The sequence below is a fragment of the Leguminivora glycinivorella genome, chromosome 6 (assembly GCF_023078275.1).
Source record: "Leguminivora glycinivorella isolate SPB_JAAS2020 chromosome 6, LegGlyc_1.1, whole genome shotgun sequence".
Taxonomy (NCBI): domain Eukaryota; kingdom Metazoa; phylum Arthropoda; class Insecta; order Lepidoptera; family Tortricidae; genus Leguminivora; species Leguminivora glycinivorella.
Window position 1 is genome coordinate 19,181,387 of NC_062976.1, and position 18,479 is coordinate 19,199,865.

Genomic DNA, 18,479 nt, shown 5'->3' on the forward strand with positions numbered 1-18,479 from the left:
TCGGCTTAATATGGGCAATAACATACTTTAAACAATGTTTATGGGGCTTAGAGTTTGAAGTGGTAACAGACCACAAAGCATTGGTATGGCTTCGCACCCGCAGAGACATGAATGGACGTTTAGCAAGATGGGCATTAGCTATACAACCATGGAACTTCAAAATTGTATATTGCAAGGGCAAAGATAATATTCATGCAGATTTCCTTAGTCGGAATCCACTTTATGATGACACGCAGGAAAAGCCCACAGAGCAACCAGACGGCTTGTGCCTATATAGTTTTCGAAAAAGCGACATAGAACAAAAACAACAAGAAGATATGTTTTGTAAAAATATTTTAAAGAAAATGAACGGTGAAAGACATTACAAGACCTATCATGTAAAAAATGGATTATTATGTAAGAAAACATGGGTCGACAACACTCTACGTGATGTTGTAGTACTACCTGAGAATTTATTTTCAGATTGTATGCAGGAGTTGCATGACAACGCATGGGGCGGTGCACATTTTGGCTTATTCAAAACACTGAAGAAATTCAAACTACGCTACTACATTGAAAACGCGGAGAAGAAAATAGACAGCTATATTAAATCATGCATAAAATGCCAAGAGAAAAATATGAAACATACAAAAGCTCCACTCGTGAATGTGAAGGTGAATAATTTTGGCCAACAGGTGGCATTAGATATATTAGGCCCATTCTGCAAATCCAATGAAGGCCATCGTTATGTAATTGGAGCAATAGAATACCTCAGTAAATATGCAATATGCAAAGCCGTTCCTAGAGTAACAGCTGATGTTATATCCCAGTTCCTTATTGAATACATTTTCTGCAATCTAGGCGGAGTTAAATCTATTCTTACAGATCAAGGCTCGGTGTTTACATCAAAGGTAGTGCAAAGAACAGTAGAAGATTATGGTGCTAAGCTTCGCCATACGACTGCATTTAATCCAAAAGCGAATGGGTTAATTGAGAGGCTTTTTAAGACTCTGAATATATCTTTGTCAAAATATGTCCAAGACAATCAAAAGGATTGGTCAGTGTATCTGCCAAAAATCATATTTTCTTACAATGCTTCGGTACAATCATCGACAGGACTGTCACCGTATAACATAGTTTATGGCAGAGAACCATGCTTAAGCATGGATATGGAGCTCAATATTAAGGAGGGAGAAACTCATACCTTAGAAGACAAAGCGAACCATATAAAAGACTTACAGAAGTTGGCAGCGGCAAGAATCGCTAAAGTTCAAGCGAAGCAAAAGATATACTACGATAAAAAAACTAAATTTACGCAATTTGCCCAAAATGACCTGGTTATGGTATTAAAACCTAGACGTATAACAGGACGAAGTCTTAAACTTTGTAGACTGTACAAAGGCCCTTATAGAATAATCCAAAAGCTAACTGAAGTTAACTATATCATTCAGCGTCTATCGTCAAAAGGAAAGGCTAGAAAAGAAATTGTACATATAGATAAACTTAAGAAATTCTATCCTAGGTCCATAGGTTAGGTTTAGGTTATGGGTCATTAGTAATCCATCGTAAGTTAATTTTAGTCTTTTCAACCGCATACATTGAATTAGAAATAAAAAAATAATAAGCTAAAATAATAAAGTAAAATAACAATTGACAGCAAATTTGCAATTGCATATGGTGTTGAAAAGGTTAATTTTGTACATAGTAGCCAATGCTCAGAGTGCATTTTGAATAGTGGAGTGCAGTACATGGTTTGGGAAATTTATTTATTAATTTATTATACAATTATTGATAACTGATTGCTCAAATTTATTCCATAATGTTTTCCTATAGCTACCAATAAGGTTAAGTTATATAAAAACATGTAAACTGTGGAATAAAACACACCCCAAACTGTAAATATTTAATAAATAGATATAATTGTTTAAAGTTATAGAGTAATACGTCACAACACCCTTATAATTTCCTGACTACAAAGAACAATGTTCATACACATTTCTTTTACATGTATCAAGACAAGGCCGACTAGATGACCAGTTGATCCAGCTGTTCACGGTGTGGCGAGATGGCTGGCGGTCATATGCAACCCCCACTTCGTCGTCATCACCAACGTGCAGCGCACTGCAGCTGCAGCAATCTTCATGAGCCGTTCGGGCTCCACTTCACTTCGCAACCGGCGCGGCGGGAAGATTGGCGGCCATGAGAAGCCCCCACTTCAACGCCACCGCCAACAAGAATCGGCATCTTCAAAATTTATTATGTTTTTTCATGTGAAATAAACGTTTTGCCTTGTTTTTTTACTTGAAGTTAGGTGAATTTGCTAACAGCTGTCATGTCAATGTCATCTAGTCATGGCCACAGACAATTAGCTGTCAGAAAGTTCAAAATAAAAGGGTTTAGTCGATGGGCAGGGGTTAGGTTTTTGCCATTGGTTTTCCTAACCATAGTCCATATCTGACTAATTTGCGAGGACCTTGGCTATAGTCCAACTATCCAAATTATGGCGGTCTCAACCGTGGACTAGGCAACCACGCAAAGAGCGTTAGATGTTGGCTACCTTGAATGAGGCTGTCACTATTGGGTGTTAGGAGATTTTTTCTTTTTTGTGTGTAGGGGGCCTGGCTTAGGTAGGGCCAACCGGTAGTTAGGGTAGAATAGGACAGGATAGGGTGTAGTATTGTGAACAATAGCTGCTTCTAACATAAGGGGGAGGGATATGTAAGAGGTTTCGCATTCAGAATGAAACCTTTTACAGCAGTCATGGTCGCTGACTGGCAGTCCCTGATTTAAAATTGGAACAGTATAAGAACGTCAAGGAAAACAGACACTTCAATGGGGCATTCATATAGAAGCAGCGATTGAGAGTAAACGGTTGTACTTAGCTCCTAAAATATAAAAAAATATTGATTCAAAGCGTTGTTTAAATGTTTGGATGCTCTCCACTGATAGGCCGACTCTCTTACAGTACCTACCTACTCGTAATGATACAATAGAAAACTATCTGAAATCGTTACCTCTGCAGTATTTTTGACGTAAACAAACGTATTTTCAAAAGTAACCTAATTATTATGTAACCGTTCATATTTACAATCGCTCTTAGAAAAAAGTTAGCCTACATTTTTATGACAACCATAACGCCATCATAATTATATAAACAGCAGCGGTGAAAACTAAACAGCGATTCACAATTTAACACGTGCTCAATTACGATGCGTACATATTCCATATACTTACGTAAAATAAAACGGTAACTATAACAGAACATCGTAATGCGTTTTTAATATGTTTTGAAGCACTGTTGTGCGGCGGGAGCGCCGCGGGCCCCGAGCACCTGTCAGCGTGGCTACCACGATTTTTAATACTTTTCTCGATAGCGAAAACTTCGCGTAAAAAGTAGGTAATTTTTGGTTCTAGTAAGTAATCCGCTCAACCGGCGTAGCCGAATCGAATGGCAATCGCCGACGCCATCAGGCGCCGACAGAAATGCAATCTAGCTCCTCTGTCGCGCCAATACGCAAGAGCGATAGAGATAGATAGCTGCGAAACAGATATTATCGTGAGCGTTTGTGTATTTGGCTTCGTACCCTGTGCGCTTTTCACTTTCCCCATACAATGAATGTCATTTTCCGAGACGCTATCGAGTAACGTATTAAAACCTCACGGTAGCCACAGGTGCCTCCCACGGTTCCCACTGCAGCGCTATCGACTGCCGATCTCGCTTATCGCGGCCTGTCCATGTGCTGTTAATGTAGTCTTTATCCGTTGTGTTCTGTGTACAAATTTGTTTTGTAACCCGTGTGATATCTACGTATATTTTGTTTTGGTGGTAAGCAATTACCATCGCCCGTGGCGTGAACAGGAACACACGCACCTTAAGGGGTGCATTTAACTGCGTTGCTGGGTTTATGCGGATTTGGTGATCGTTTTGTAATTTAGGCCAGGCGTTTGCGCGGCAGCAAAAAAAAAAACATTGGCACGCGTAAAATTTTTAGAGAGGCAGCATGGCTCTAAAATTTTTGGAGACTCCTGATTTAGGCTAGCACAATTAAACCAAACTTAGATTTAACATTGGCTTACATACCCCGGTACCTATTTGCTGTATTTCATTAGTAGCAAGTTAGGGTATGCAAATGTGGAACAAAGCGAACAGCCGCCCGCCTAATATCCGGCGCCGCCATTTCTCGAAGCGACTTGATTCGGTGCCGTGACATATTTTCAAACTTGTACTTCGCGTATTCAATTATATTGAAAACAGTCTTAACTTTTCTTACTGACTGGACTTGGGCAGTCACACGTATGCGATTGCTATTTTTAATTTGCCCGTCCCACTCAAAGTGGAACAAGATTCCTTACGGGAATTGCAAGTAGGTATGTACTTAACATCCTTCAATCTAAACGATATAACACTTTCGCTACCAAGAACCCGACTGTCGGGCACACCGCTCGTAGAAGCGTAGCCGATTACATGGGTTTCCCCGTATGTAGCGAAAATGTCGTAGCGCCGCGTAGAGCCCGGTTTCGAAAGTGACTTGTTTTGCACTTGAATGCCTTGATTCGAGAGTGATCGGGTGTGGTCGTGTTTGACGACCAAGCCCTAACTGTCGTAAGCCATGAAACTCGTGAAGGCAGCGTCATGCGTTGAAGACAATATTGGATTGGTTCTGAAGTTGATCTGTATCGAATTTAGATTTCAGAATGTATTCTCCCGTTTCGGAACTCGCAACAATAATGCACTGTCGAGTCGCGGAAATGCACCGCGCCGTCGAAACTGCCAATATTTCGCGGGAGATTACGAAGGCCGTCGCTCGTGAACAAAATATTGATGAGGGTGTAATGGAGCAGGCGTTTTGTGTCGGTAATTACTACCGTTACCTATCTGACTGCAAATTGTAATTGATATGAACACACCTTTATGAATAACAAAATAAAAAATGCTGGTAATGGCGTAATTTTCTATTTTTACAAATTTGAAACGTCAATTTCTATATTACTGTGCTCGGTTACTTTAAGACACATGTCGATTTGGTAAGTTGTCAAACATGTAATTTGCATTTACTCAAGCAATACATATTAAAAGTAGTCCCGAATCCCTGAAACTTTCATATTCAGAAACAGTTTCTGAAATTCGAAAAGTTCCCGAGAAGTAAGTCCAGGAAAAACACCTCTGGTGCTTGAGGGTACGGCATTAATCAGTTAATGAAATAAGTTTTAAGCGAATAACGTTGCTGATTTAATTGCTACTTAGCACCTCAGATTCTCGGTATCGGTTTCTCAGAATAACTAGGAGCAGTGTTGCTTGTGAAGTTCTTGCGGCACGACATTATTTTTTCTCATCTATGTTTCGCCAAACATAATTGACATTCGAAACAATTCTGCACTGATTTGTTATGTTTTATAACGCTTAGGGTCCCCCCACATCTAGCGTCTCGCGAGCGTCGCGTCGCGCCAACTGTATGGAAAAAGACGCCGCGTCGACGCGACGTCGACGCGGCGTCAGGCTTTGCCCATACAGTTGGCCCGACGCGACGCTCGTGAGACGCTAGATGTGGGGGACCCTTAGGATGCTAAGATATAAAATGAGTGGTTTTATTGTGGTGTGGTGGAGGGTTAAATTGGTACAGCTGACGTGAATAAGATGCAACCCCAGCGTCCACTTGTCATTTTATACTGCACTCGCTTCTGAGAACTTTGCGTTGCTTTATTTTACGACAGGGCGTTTATTTCACGTTCTCATATCTTGATGTTTTATCATCTCTGACGCGAGCAGCTCCGGCAGTATAAACGCTGGTTGTTAAAATGCAGATGTGTCCATAAAGAGCGCATGAAGCAATCGAGAGTCAATATAGCGTTTCTAAGATATTTCCGATATCACAAATACATTTTTTTCGAGAAACTACCAATCTGAATAATCTGGAGAAAGTCCGCGGTTGACGGAACCACGCGTGCGGCAAACAGCATCGCATCGCTGCGTCAAACTCCCACTGTCGGGTGTCAAGTAAATTCAAAATGGTTAAAAACGAGGCTCTATATTTATTTGGTAGAGTGAGAGGTACTTGTAAAAATAATAATTTTGCGGTATTTAACTATTATTGTGTTCACTTTCCTTTCTCGATAACAGTTAATGTTGTTGAACCTATGTATTTCGATTTTAAATCATCTAGGTCTAGTGAAATTATTTACGGGAGGTACTTATTATTAGAAATAACTTGGTACAAAACGACATTTAGCTCCCAAAAGGCCCAATATTTTGTACCTACAAAAATTATCAAAATCATATGCTTCAACAGACAGACACTGGTATTCGGGCAAAAAAATCGTCCAGTACCTTAAAATATTCCAGGTAATCAATTTATGTATATAACCCCGAGTCCGCTTCATACACGAACGGAAGACGAGCAGATCCAGGAAAATAATATGAATCAAGTTTAGGCCTTGCGTGCCTGCTTACCGCATAAGTAGGTATATATTTAGTATGTGAGGAAAAACTAAAGATTTATGTAATTTATTTTGGTTTAATTTATAAAAACATGAGCTTGTCGTACTCAGCAGCAACATCGGAATTCATTATTATATGTATTTGCGATAAATTAGGATGTAAGTTAATTATGTCAGTAACTCAATTTTCAGATACCGAAGTGCACAGCCCATTATTCCGTATTTTTATATCGGTATTATTTGTAGTAATATCTATTATACATAACGTGGTATAATTATATGCTCTTTTGGAACTTTTCAAATTAGTGTAAAGAATATTGTAGGTACCTACTGTACTAATTTATGTAATAATGTTATTTTTCGAGTAGTTTTGTCGTACAGCACATTCTACTTAGTGTCCATTCATTTTAAATATAGCTCCAGTCAAACGAGATGTTTTTGTATGCTGCTCCCGCCTGATTCAACGAACCTAATTGCAGAAATGCGACCTCTCCTGGTCGTCGTATTTGCCAGCCAAACAGCCAAGCAGAACGTAAACACAGCCAATGTAAACGAATCCAGTGCACTCTTGTAAATTCGGATGGACGCTGCAGTTTGCTCTGGTTATGCGAATTTTAAATTGGGTGGCTCCAGGAAAATGTTTATACATATGTAAATTACATTTTTCTAGACCTGGATCTGAAATTGTGCCCTTGCAGCAGAGCACTCCAACTTCCGTGTGCATATTTGATAATAACACAACTTTGAATTGCTGCGCGCGAACAAACCGTGTCCGATGCCTATATATGTTCAGAAAGTGGGTCAATGTACGGAAAGAGATTTTCTCTAGTGTTCCCCGGTTTGAAATTTTACCTGCTCGTCTTCCTGTAAACTTGTATTGAACTTACCATGTCGCGTATAATCCTCACGGCGTAAGCAGATAATCCTTTGAAAATGGCCACTTTCGACGAACACTGTCACGTAAGAAAATTTGATAATTTTGATTTGAATGAGATCACCGATAATTTGTCATCGTTAGGGCACAACAGTGGTAAAGAGGTCACTTTCGATTAGCGATCAGGAACCGGTGCGGTGGCTAGAACGGCGGTAGCAGAGCCATGTCTGCAAGATGCACTGTCGGCAGTCGGCGGCGGACTGTGCGCCGGCGCCGGCCCCCACCAGCTCCTGACCTACACCGCTGGCCGCGCCGGCTCCGGTAAACAAACGGTTCACCGACCGATTGCGCGCGACCACGGCCCGAGCACGAGCAGCCTCCTCACCACTCCCACTCAACATTTGTAATTCAATAAGCTAACGGTCCCGAGAGCGTTCGCGCGCTTAACGCGCTAGCTCCCGATCAATCTGGGTCATGGCACACAAAACACGACCATAATTCGGCTGGCTTAATCGGCGTCAGGTGTACATTATAGCAGCGGCGATCAGGTACGATACGTTTGCAAAGCGATTTACAATCAATCTGCCGTGGTCTCTTGAGGCAGCGCTCGATGTGCGAAATTTGCATAGGTAAACGAAAGAGAAAATGTTTCGCAGCTCACGTTAGTCGCGGAGCGTTCTTTTGATTTATTTAGGTGCTTTCTTTTCGAGGTCGTGCATTTGTATACTCAAATTGCTTACAAAGTGAAAGTTAAAATGACGTTGGTAGAACGTGACAGTTGTTATTTAATGATCATATGTAAAAAAATCTTACTAACTAGCAATTTTCTTTTTTTTTTGTATGTCGGTAATTGGTAGGTAGGACAGGTTTGGTTTAAGTTTCTTATTTTTGTTAACAGAATTGCCGAGGGACTCCGAACGCGAGAACTTGTTTGCTACACCAAAAGCTGCAGTTGTTGAACTGCTGCATCCAGCGCTCGCAGGAGTCGTGCGGGGCTCCCGGCAACTCCTCTGAGGACGAGTTCTACGACTGTTCGGAGGGCGAGGGCACCGACTCCCAGCCACCGTGGGACCGACCAGTGGGCAGGCTCAAGCGCCTTGAAGACGCTACCCTCAAGAATGGAGCGCCTCTCTATATTCCTCGCACTCAGGTAATAACTAATAACCTAATTACAAACAATAATAATGAGGGGTATTCTGGCAGTAGGTAGTAATACAGCTCAATTAGTCCTTAAGTCAAATTAGGTTATTCTAGTCTCGCTCAGCAAATATCAGCGAAGCTTTATTTTGCCTTCCATTTTGGGCGGAAGCCAGAGGCTGACTAGAGGATTTGATCAACTTGTTTGGCACAAGAACGATCGTGTCAAACTCAGTCCTCATTATGGCTAATCGAGTGGTATAGATAGATGTAATAAGATTATGGTTCAGTAATTAATTGAATAATGCAGTTTACGGCTGCTGTAAATGTAACTTAATTGTAAGTGAATTGTAATGATTGTATTATGTGATTAGTATTCAAAACGGATGTGATAAATTGGTATTCCAATGTAGGACCCGGCTCCGAAGACAGAAGATCAGCTGGAGGAGGATGCGGAGCTGATGGTGCGGCTCGGCGATGACGCGCGCGCCTCTGAGCTGCGCGCGCATGATGAGCGCCTCGCTGCTCTCAGACATGGAGGCCTTCAAGGCGGCCAACCCCGGCGCGGAACTATGCGACTTCGTGCACTGGTATTCTCCTCGCGACTGGCGGCCAGACGGCGGCGGCGCGCTCGGAGATCGCATGTTACTACCCGGAAACCCCTGGGTGGAAGCATGGGAAGTCGCGCGTCCTGTCCCCGCTGCACGTCAGCGGCGCCTCTTCGACGAGACTCGTGAGGCGGAGCAGGTTCTTCACTTTCTGCGCTCACGGACAGTCAGCGGCGTCGCGGAACTCCTTTTACCGGCAATTTTGCGAGCGGGTGCCGTCAAAGCCCAAGCGGAAGGGGTCACCGCGGTGAGTACGGCAGTGGGTGGGGTTGACCAGAGGCGGTCTTTCGAGATAGCCGCGCGGGAACTGTACGATGCGGAGAGGGAAGCGTGTCGGTCTATCTGTGTCCGCACCGTGCTCGGGGACAGCGAGGAGGACCGGCCGCTGGACGCGGCGGGCCGGAGCCGCGTCCTGGGCGCGGCGGGGGGCAGCCTGCCGGCGCCCGCGCGGCGCGAGTTCACTCTGCGCGTGCGCGACGACGTGGCGCCGCAGGTGCTGCGCGCCGCCCTCGCCACCGACATGTTCATCATCGGCGCCTTCACGGAACGCATAGTGTGCTTGTAGCGAAACAAATATTTAACCCCTTTATGCCATCATGACTGCACTGTGCTAGCGATCACGTTCATATTTATGTTAAGGTTATCAACCGTTACGCCTAATGTTAATTAATTAAGCATTTACCAGTATGAACATCGATTCATCGCTATCACAGTTATCTAGTTAGCGCAGCGCTTGTAAGAAAAATGCAACTAAATACCTACTTAAATATATACTCTGTACTTTTAGGTAAGTACTTAAAAAAGGAAACAAATCATTTACACATTTTCGAGTAGTTTGACCTTTGTCTGTTACCAAACCAAATACAAGACGAAGCGGATCTGTCACTGAGCGGCCTGTCTTTAATCTACTTATTTTGTCGTGTAATATTTTAAATTATCCTCAAGTGGCTTCAGAAGGAGCCCTTTGAGGGTAGATTTTGTTTACATTCATTTAAATACCTACCTAAAGGTATAAGACTATAGTTCAGTCTTCCTTGATTACTGATAGTGATTTTAATCGACGGTTCTAGATCGTTAATGTACCTAAGTAAGCCGATTAAAATTATAACACAGATCGCCTTACCGCCTGCTCAATTTTGTAGATTGGTTAAACAATACTGAATGTGTAATCGTGCGCAAGCAGGAGTTACGTTACGCCGGTCTGTCTCGTAACACGTAAATAATCTTAAGCGTATTGGTGCAATTATAGTTAAATAGATAATGTTGAATTGTTCATAGAATCTATTAATATATTTATAAGAACTTTTTTGTGATGTTTTAAATGTTTGTTTAAATTTTATAGTAATTAAATTCATGCTATAGTTTGTGAATGTTAAGCCTATGTGATATGTTCCGGAACCGGAAGCTAAGCTGGCTTATCAAACTCTACCGACTCTTCTTTTATCAATAAATGTATCTTATCTTATTTACTCTACGCCATCAGTTTTTACGATGGATGCCTACCTACTTGCAACACCGATTTTTTTCTCATATACCTCTCTCGTGAATATTTAGGTATCTATAAGCCTACCTACTTTGTTTCCACCATATGTTTATTCCGTAAAACGTGACTATGTAAATTGATATCGATAACAAGACCGTGTTTTATTTATAGCGGGAGTAATAGGGTCCAGTCCAGACATACCCGCAACCCAAATAACGTAGAATATTCAACGCAACGCCGAAACAAATTCAAAACAGAACCTTTCGACTCGCACTCGCATCAGAGTGTAAGCACCAATTTACTCGTGTTATGTTCAAGATGATTTAATAAATTGCCATGCGTTACCAAACAACATCGCTAGTTCAGAAGGAAAGTAGTAGGGGAAACGGGAACTGAGATAACTCTCGCTGTCGACTTCTGAGATCCGAGATCAGTTTTATTTGCCGGTTTATGGCTGTCTCATTGCCGTTAATGAAATAAGACGGAGTATACGAGCAGTCGTCCCGGCGTCGCAGAACTTGTGAGCGGACCTGTGACGTCATTTTTTGATCCTTGTGCTGTCACTGACTCTGTACTCTGATCGTTATCGTACAGCGAGAGACGAGCGAGAAATAAACGTGATATGTGTACATTACCGGGTGCGGTAGGTTAGGCGCGGGCGGAGTGTTTGTCCGGGCGGCGATGGAGGGGCCGCGGCTCGGGCGCGGAGCGCGGGCCGGCGGCGCATGCGCGCGGCGCGCCGGGCCGGGAGCCTCGCGAGTCCGCTCAGTGGTGCGTCGGGACGCCCGGTCGATTCCAGGGGCGCGCGCAAACACTCTACTTTCCAAAAACCGAATGAACCGTAAAAATTGTGTAAGAAAAATCATAAAATCGTCGCCGTGCTAAATGGATTTTAAAACCAGACATTGCCTCCGTGCACGACTACCTGTTACTGTTAGAAGTTTGGCCAATATTGCGGTATAATTTGTCGCGAAATCGGTATTTGGGCAAATATTTACTATCAATTAATTAGCAAACGAAGGTGCGTAATCACACATGGATTGTTGCAACTTGTCATGACATATCGGAAGTAAATTAATAACAAGTGAAAATTGGTACGTTATTTTAAAAATTTAAAATGTCGCATTCTTGATAATAAATTAAACGTTAAAGTGTCGCAGTAGAAACGTTATGAAAATTAACAAGTTTTAATAGGCAAGTTATTTTTTTACTGACTTGTTCAGTTATAATATGTGGTAATCTGGAGCCGGCCCGCGGCAGAGCTGAATGACAGAGAAACTTGTTGTACCCGAGGTAAGTGCCTTTTATATTAACTTATTGGAGATGGAGGAGACGGTATCATGTCTCTATCGGTTGCTAAACTGATATATGTATACGTAACTACTATCAAACAAATTTATCCGTAGCCGTAGCATTGCTTTCATATATATACTTGAATTCGAATTACCAATAGATTTACATAAACAGTAAATACATCTATCATCGTGCTTACGATGGTGCCACTGACCGAGAACTTGTAATAGAATATTAGTTTCCATGTATCGCACAGCTACAAAACGTGTATTTCTGGTTTCGCCAGTGAAAGTCCGGACCTCATCAGTGCCATCGTTGGTATCGAAAATTGGAAATACCTTAGTCGATAGACTCGACAGAGTAATCTTTAAATGGTGTTAATGAAATTCATAGAATTTCGAACACGCGAAGTTATCTTATTTAACTAATTTTATCTCAGGTAAACTAAGCACATACCTAACTATTTCTAATTTAGCTGACGCATTCAAGAATGCAGTGTCGCGTGGGTTCAACGTCGGCATGCCTGAAAGAATGAAGTTTCTTCGAGGTTTTCCATTACAAGATTGATTATACTCGGGGACCCGTACATAAAACGCAACCCTTGTCCAGCGTCCCACGTCTGTATGTACGTCGAAACCTCGAACGGACGGATTACCTAAGTTGACCACAAAAATGTCGACTAAGTAGTGCCGGGTCATAGTACCCTGATACCAATAAGGGAGGGATACATATCACTTATTGACTCTTGAGTCCCAAATACATACTAACTACCTAACTTTTAAGAGATTCTACATAAACTGTACCAGGATATTTATGTGTTTTTAAGTACATACTTTCCTGCTTTACCTTTTGCCTACAGGCCTATTTACGTGAAATTTTGAATTACCGTTATGGTAAAAACCTGAAAACGAATTATAAATGATAACACATTTTTTAGCTATCTTACCCCAATCTAACGTCTAAGCATAAAGGTACCTACTTGTACGCAGACTGTGTGTTATGTTATGACATGTGTGATACGTTTGTATGGAAACAAGCGCACTCAACCACCTCAAGTGTCATATTTAATCTGCAATAGTGTATGCATAACGCGTGGCGTTTGAGCTATGGACATAAGGTGCGGTCCTACGGTGGCCGACGTCCAATGTTTATATTTTGAGCCTTACTTGTTTGTGATAAGGCGACATGTCCTTAACACCAGTCGTGTCTATTGTAACTTACCCATAAACATGGGTACAGATTGGGACTCCGTAAGTTACGTGACTTACGTGTGTAGGCTATTGATTACATCGCTTTATTTACGTTGTTCGCTCATAAAGTTGCGTGAAGTGCATTTGGACCTTGGCTGCAATATTTTGCATCTTACTTAGGTACTTGTAATATTTGAGATCTAAGCCGGATAGTCTATTTTATAAATACGAAGACATTGAAAAGTGAAATAAATAAGCAGAACATATTATAACACGCAACATTAGAAAAACAGAGTCGTTGTAAAAATAAGACGTGACGGTAAGTGCCTAATTTGAACAGCTCGTTCCACGCGTTATTCGTTTTTCGTCATAATATTAGTACCTAATATAAAATAAAATAAATAAATAAATATTGGGGGACACCTTACACAGATCAACCTAGCCCCAAACTAAGCAAAGCTTGTACTATGGGTGCTAGGCGACGATATACATACTTATATAGATAAATACATACTTATATATATAGAAAACATCCATGACTCAGGAACAAATATTTGTGTTCATCACACAAATAAATGCCCTTACCGGGATTCGAACCCGGGACCGCGGCTAAGCAGGCAGGGTCACTACCAACTACGCCAGACCGGTCGCCTATATTTATTATATATGATACCTACAAAGGTGCCTACTCTTTATAGCCTAGTACCTATCTGTCTCACTTAGGGTTGTAAATAGAAAAAAAACCAAATGTTTTTTTTCAGAATTATGAAAAAAAACCGAGCACCATGGTTTTTTTTCTAAATATGGTTTTTTTTTCAGATGGACAAATAATACGACAATAACGGTTTTTCGTGAGTAGTAACGTGTTTCAATAACAATAACGTACGTTTTAATTCAATTAACATTCAGTATACAAACGTTTATTGGGGAATCCCCGATGTTGCGTGTAGCGTGGAGAGGCGGTGGTGTTGCCAACAGTAAATAGTGATAACTACCAACTACAGATTTCGTAAATGTTACTTTTATAAGACCAGAAAAGAAAGTTATTTGATTAAATTCGTTTAATAGTTAACATTAAGTCTAAAAACCCGTATAAAAGTATTAACTACTTTGCAAATTTTGAGATTTCGTACTTTAGAAAAAAAACATACTCCAGAAAAAAAACTGTTTTTTTTCATGTTTTTTTTAAGCCAGAAAAAAAACCGTTTTTTTGCAACCCTAGTCTCACTGCTGAGCAAAGGCCTCACCGCTTCCTCCACTTATCACAGTTTGATACACGGTTACTTATTTAAAAATATAACAAGTAGTCCATGAACGCATGGTCCGCGAAGTAGCTATATGTTAAATGGAGCGGTGACCACGTCCTCCATGGCCGCTGAATGGGCCGACCATTATAAATAGACCATTATAGTGTGCGCTCGGGCGGACAATGGCTGGACACTTCGATGCACGTCTTGAGCCTCTTCCCATGTGGCTATCTAAATCTATTCCACGAATTTACATAACATAATACATACGGTATTGGGGGTAATGAATTGCATACGATTTCGTTTATTATTCTGGAGTAGGGTTGAGACGGTAAGGGAAAATTTTCCTTATTTTTAATTTGCGCTTGTTGGACAATGGCAAGGCTTTTCGTTGCTCGTTTTGTGGTGCTTCTTTTCATGTGGCAATCTATTTTATCTATTCGACGTTCGAATTACCTACTGGAATAATTATTTCATTTTATACCTACACTCGGAATCACAAAGTCTTTAAATTCCAAGAAAAATAAACGTTCCCAAAATTCATCCTACCTGCTATTTTAACTTCCCGCAGGTATGCTACGGTAGAAGGTTGTGATAAAAATCTAGGGACAAATTTTCTCAAGTCTCAATGGAAAAAGCTGAAATAGAAATCCCCAATTCATACACAACAGTTTTAAATAGGTAAAGGTACACCTTCAGGTTGAAATGCCTTATTATGGTATTGAGGGTAATGGATTGCATGCGATTTAGTTTATGTGGCATCACTTCTGATTACGGTTGAGCCGGTTTATTCCATAATCCATAAAGGAAAATATTTCTTTTTAGCATTTTCCCCATATACCTACATGTAGCACGGATATAGAGCTGTTATTTCAACCGACTTTACAAAGTTAATTATACATTACATACAATCACGCGTGTATCCCATAAAGAGCAAGGAGAGCACATAAAACTACTATTTAATTTCGATCTTAGATATACAGTAGTTTCAGTGCCAGCCACTCGGAAAACAAGGGGTAAGGGGTAAACCATGGGTAAAATTAATAATTATAACGAGTCAACATTTCGTTTAAAGTGCTAACCGGATGATTTAGTACCTGTAGCATCTCCGGAGATTCTAAAAACGGCGAAACATAAGTACGTCCAGTCTCTCATTATTGGTGCTGGTTTCATGTTTATGACACAGATTTTGGCGGCAATGGCATGGGTGAACCGCACATGTTTGCAATAAATGTCTACTCTTATCTTGAACAGAAGCTGCATACAAAATACGCAAGTAGGTAAATAAAATGCGTAGCGTAGTGGTCCAAGAATGGAAATGAGCGTTGCGAGGATTTTAAGGTTACACTTTTTTTCTCACCGAGTGGAGTGAAACACAACATTTATCACCACCCTAAAACGAGGAAAATACTAACTGTACATGTATCGAACTAATTCAAATTCATCAATTTATTAAACATTTAAAATTCAAAATAAACACTTTTTTGTTTCCTTTATGTACTGTAAAGCTTATGCATACATACATACAAAGTCGTAATTTTTTGGTCTACCAGCCTAAGGTACATCAAGTTAAAAATTGTTTGAAATTAGTTTGCACTCTTGTGGATACAATGCAATTTTCTCATCCGTTTTTGAAGAATCAAGAGAGCCCTTACAAGTTGGTGTTGTGAAAATATGCTTTGGTACATTAATGTATAACTTTGACCTCGCGTGATATCTTAAGTATCTCAGAATTCGTCAAACCACTGCCAGAAACAAAAATACGATATTTTCTCCACATTACGTTATTTTTAATGACTTATCCGATGAAAACCATGAACACCATGTATGAATGTAAATACACATGTAGGTAGGTACGGAATGTAACCGTTTTTGATATAGCATATTTCCCGGATATAGGCTGGAGCTGGAGGTTGCGCCGGAACCTCGGGTTCGCGGCTGCCGATTACATTCCCAGCGATCGACGAACCTTCCCATTTCCACCATAATATTTCTTATGTTTTTTCTATGGCCAGGCCATTAATAGTTATTGGTTTTACAAGGGGATAAAGTTATTGTACCAATATTGACATCCGAGCAAGTGAAAGATTACAATAGGTATGGTTCAGAATGTGGAATCTTGAGCGTTGCAAGGGTTTCAAGGCACGTAGGTTAAACAAACTTTGCCACCGAGTGAAACAAAAATGTTCACCACACTAACACGAACAAAATACTGATTGTGAAATATCAAACTAAATCAAATCCATCAATTTATTCTGTCTGCACTCTTGTGGATAAAATGCAATTTTGCTATTTGTTCTCTCAAGGGAGCCTTTACCAGATGTGGCGAAAAATACTTAGTGCTTATACAGTATATCTGTTTACACATTAGTAGCTAATATCTGGGCAACCGAGCTTCGCTCGGTTCTATTTCGTATCCTTGACATGTGTCGCCATCTAGTTCAAAAATGAATAGTACCTACATCGAGCGAAAGAATTCTCAGCCTTAACAACACAACTACTCCACACGAGATGGCGCGCATTTCGCCACAAAAACTCAAATAGTGTATTTTCTATTCGTTTTAGCCTTGACCTGTGTCGCCATCTAGTGTTTGCAATAAATAGTACTTACATCGACCGAAAGAATTCTGTCTTAACAGTACAACTACTGCACACGAGATGGCGCGCGAAGAAAAACGCATGAAAACTCGAAAATTCGCGTTTTCCGGGACCTAAGGATAAGTTAGACCGATTTTTCACCCCCAAAAACCCCCACATAACAAATTTCTGCGAAATCGTTAGAGCGGTTTCCGAGATCGTCAGTGTAAATAAATATATATATAAATAAATAAATAAATATACAAGAATTGCTCGTTTAAAAGTATAAGATATGTGGTGGGTCAGGTAACACATTCACCGCTGAGCTACGGTCGTAGCGCTACGTCGTAGCCGAAATCGTGGGTTTCCCCGTATGTAGCGAAAATGGGTCGTAGAGGCAAAACGACATGTCGTGATTAGCACTGTATGGGGAAAGGTAAATATAAGCCATAAGTAAAACTAAGTTGTAGAATTATTTATTTTATTACTCGTATTTATTTATTCATAATAAACAATTACACTTATGCAGTACAATTAATGCGCCAAACGGGAATAACCAGTTTGTTGGCGCTGCGCTCAGTTCTAACTTTAATCCTTACTAGTTGATAGGTAAGTTTACATATATTTAAAGTCACACACAGGTCGAACGCGATTAATTAACATTATTTTTACCTTTTTTCCCAACGTTTCGGCCAGGTTGCACTGGCCGTGGTCGCGGAAGACTGACGTCCCAGCAAAATGTTTACATGTTGTGTCTTATGTGAATACTATTGTTAGTAGAGATAAAGCATGCAACTATGTTATCCTATTAGTTACATATTTCGCTTAAAGTTATATATCGGATAGGATAGAAATGGTATAGAATAAGTGGCTGAGTGTTAAAAGCTGTATAAGTGTATACCTTAAAGTCCTACCCCCTTATTCATAAACGTTCAGTAAAATTATCAAGCCGTTAAAGTTCGTTTGTCCCTTTTTGGCGTATGGGTGTGATAGAAAGTGATAATAGTACATTACGATACAAGTGCGTAAAAAGGGAAGTTCGAAACGAGTGGCGATAAATTAAAACACGACCGAAGGGAGTGTTTTAAATCGACACGAGTTACGAATTTCCTTTTCGCACGTGTATCGTACGACGTTTTTCAGTACAGATGAGCCTCTGAAGTTTCGACCTGACATATAATGAACCACTTCTCGCACTAGTGCGTAAAAAAAAACACCATCTGTACTGAAAACGAACTTTATTGGCTTGATAACTTTACTGAACGTTTATGAATAAGGGGGGTTAAAGTTTATCTTATTTTTACCCGAATCTTATATTTACCTTACCTGGCCCAATGTGGTTTTCTACCGAATATGAGGGTCCTTAGTCCTTACATCTCATCTCATATGAGGATTTTTTTGTTCTTACACTCGGGTCACGTTTCACTACATATATAAATATATGTAGGTAATAATTAATATATATATTGACGCTCAGCTCTAGTCTAAAACCGCTCTAAACTCTTGATTCCGGCTTTTGTTTGCAACAGAAGGCAGGAAACTGAACTCTGGACTAACTTGACAAGAAAACTTTAGGTACTTACCTTCTAATTTGAAGTTTACTTTTAAAGTTTATCTTTTTGTTTAGAAGCCAACGAATTAGAAGCTCAAAAGATG

At 40.5% G+C, this 18,479-nt stretch overlaps 3 protein-coding genes across 6 annotated transcripts in view; 2 read left to right on the plus strand and 1 right to left on the minus strand.

The window, feature by feature from the left end:
* The window catches only part of LOC125226866 (leucine-rich repeat and immunoglobulin-like domain-containing nogo receptor-interacting protein 3), a 54,866-nt gene extending 47,316 nt beyond the window's left edge, over positions 1-7,550 (minus strand). The window contains exon 1 of the mRNA XM_048131018.1: positions 7,302-7,550. Within this exon, the coding sequence (XP_047986975.1) occupies positions 7,302-7,304 (3 nt within the window). The 5' untranslated portion in view covers positions 7,305-7,550. The remainder of the gene's footprint in view (positions 1-7,301) is intronic.
* The window catches only part of LOC125226867 (rab3 GTPase-activating protein catalytic subunit), a 60,822-nt gene extending 50,154 nt beyond the window's left edge, over positions 1-10,668 (plus strand). The window contains exons 1-3 of one of the 2 annotated variants that reach the window (XM_048131020.1): positions 7,728-7,836; positions 8,187-8,438; positions 8,839-10,668. In XM_048131020.1, coding sequence (XP_047986977.1) covers positions 8,903-9,598 — 696 coding nt within the window. In that variant the 5' untranslated portion in view covers positions 7,728-7,836; positions 8,187-8,438; positions 8,839-8,902 and the 3' untranslated portion in view covers positions 9,599-10,668. Of the gene's footprint in view, positions 1-7,727; positions 7,837-8,186; positions 8,439-8,838 lie in introns of those variants that run through there. The other variant, XM_048131019.1, reaches the window with a different exon arrangement.
* A 625-nt stretch (positions 10,669-11,293) lies between these two features.
* LOC125226993 (probable G-protein coupled receptor 158) overlaps positions 11,294-18,479 on the plus strand; it is a 62,644-nt gene continuing 55,458 nt past the window's right edge. For all 3 annotated transcript variants that reach the window (XM_048131185.1, XM_048131183.1, XM_048131184.1), the window contains exon 1: positions 11,294-11,809. The gene's annotated coding sequence lies outside the window, so the exon portion shown is untranslated. The remainder of the gene's footprint in view (positions 11,810-18,479) is intronic.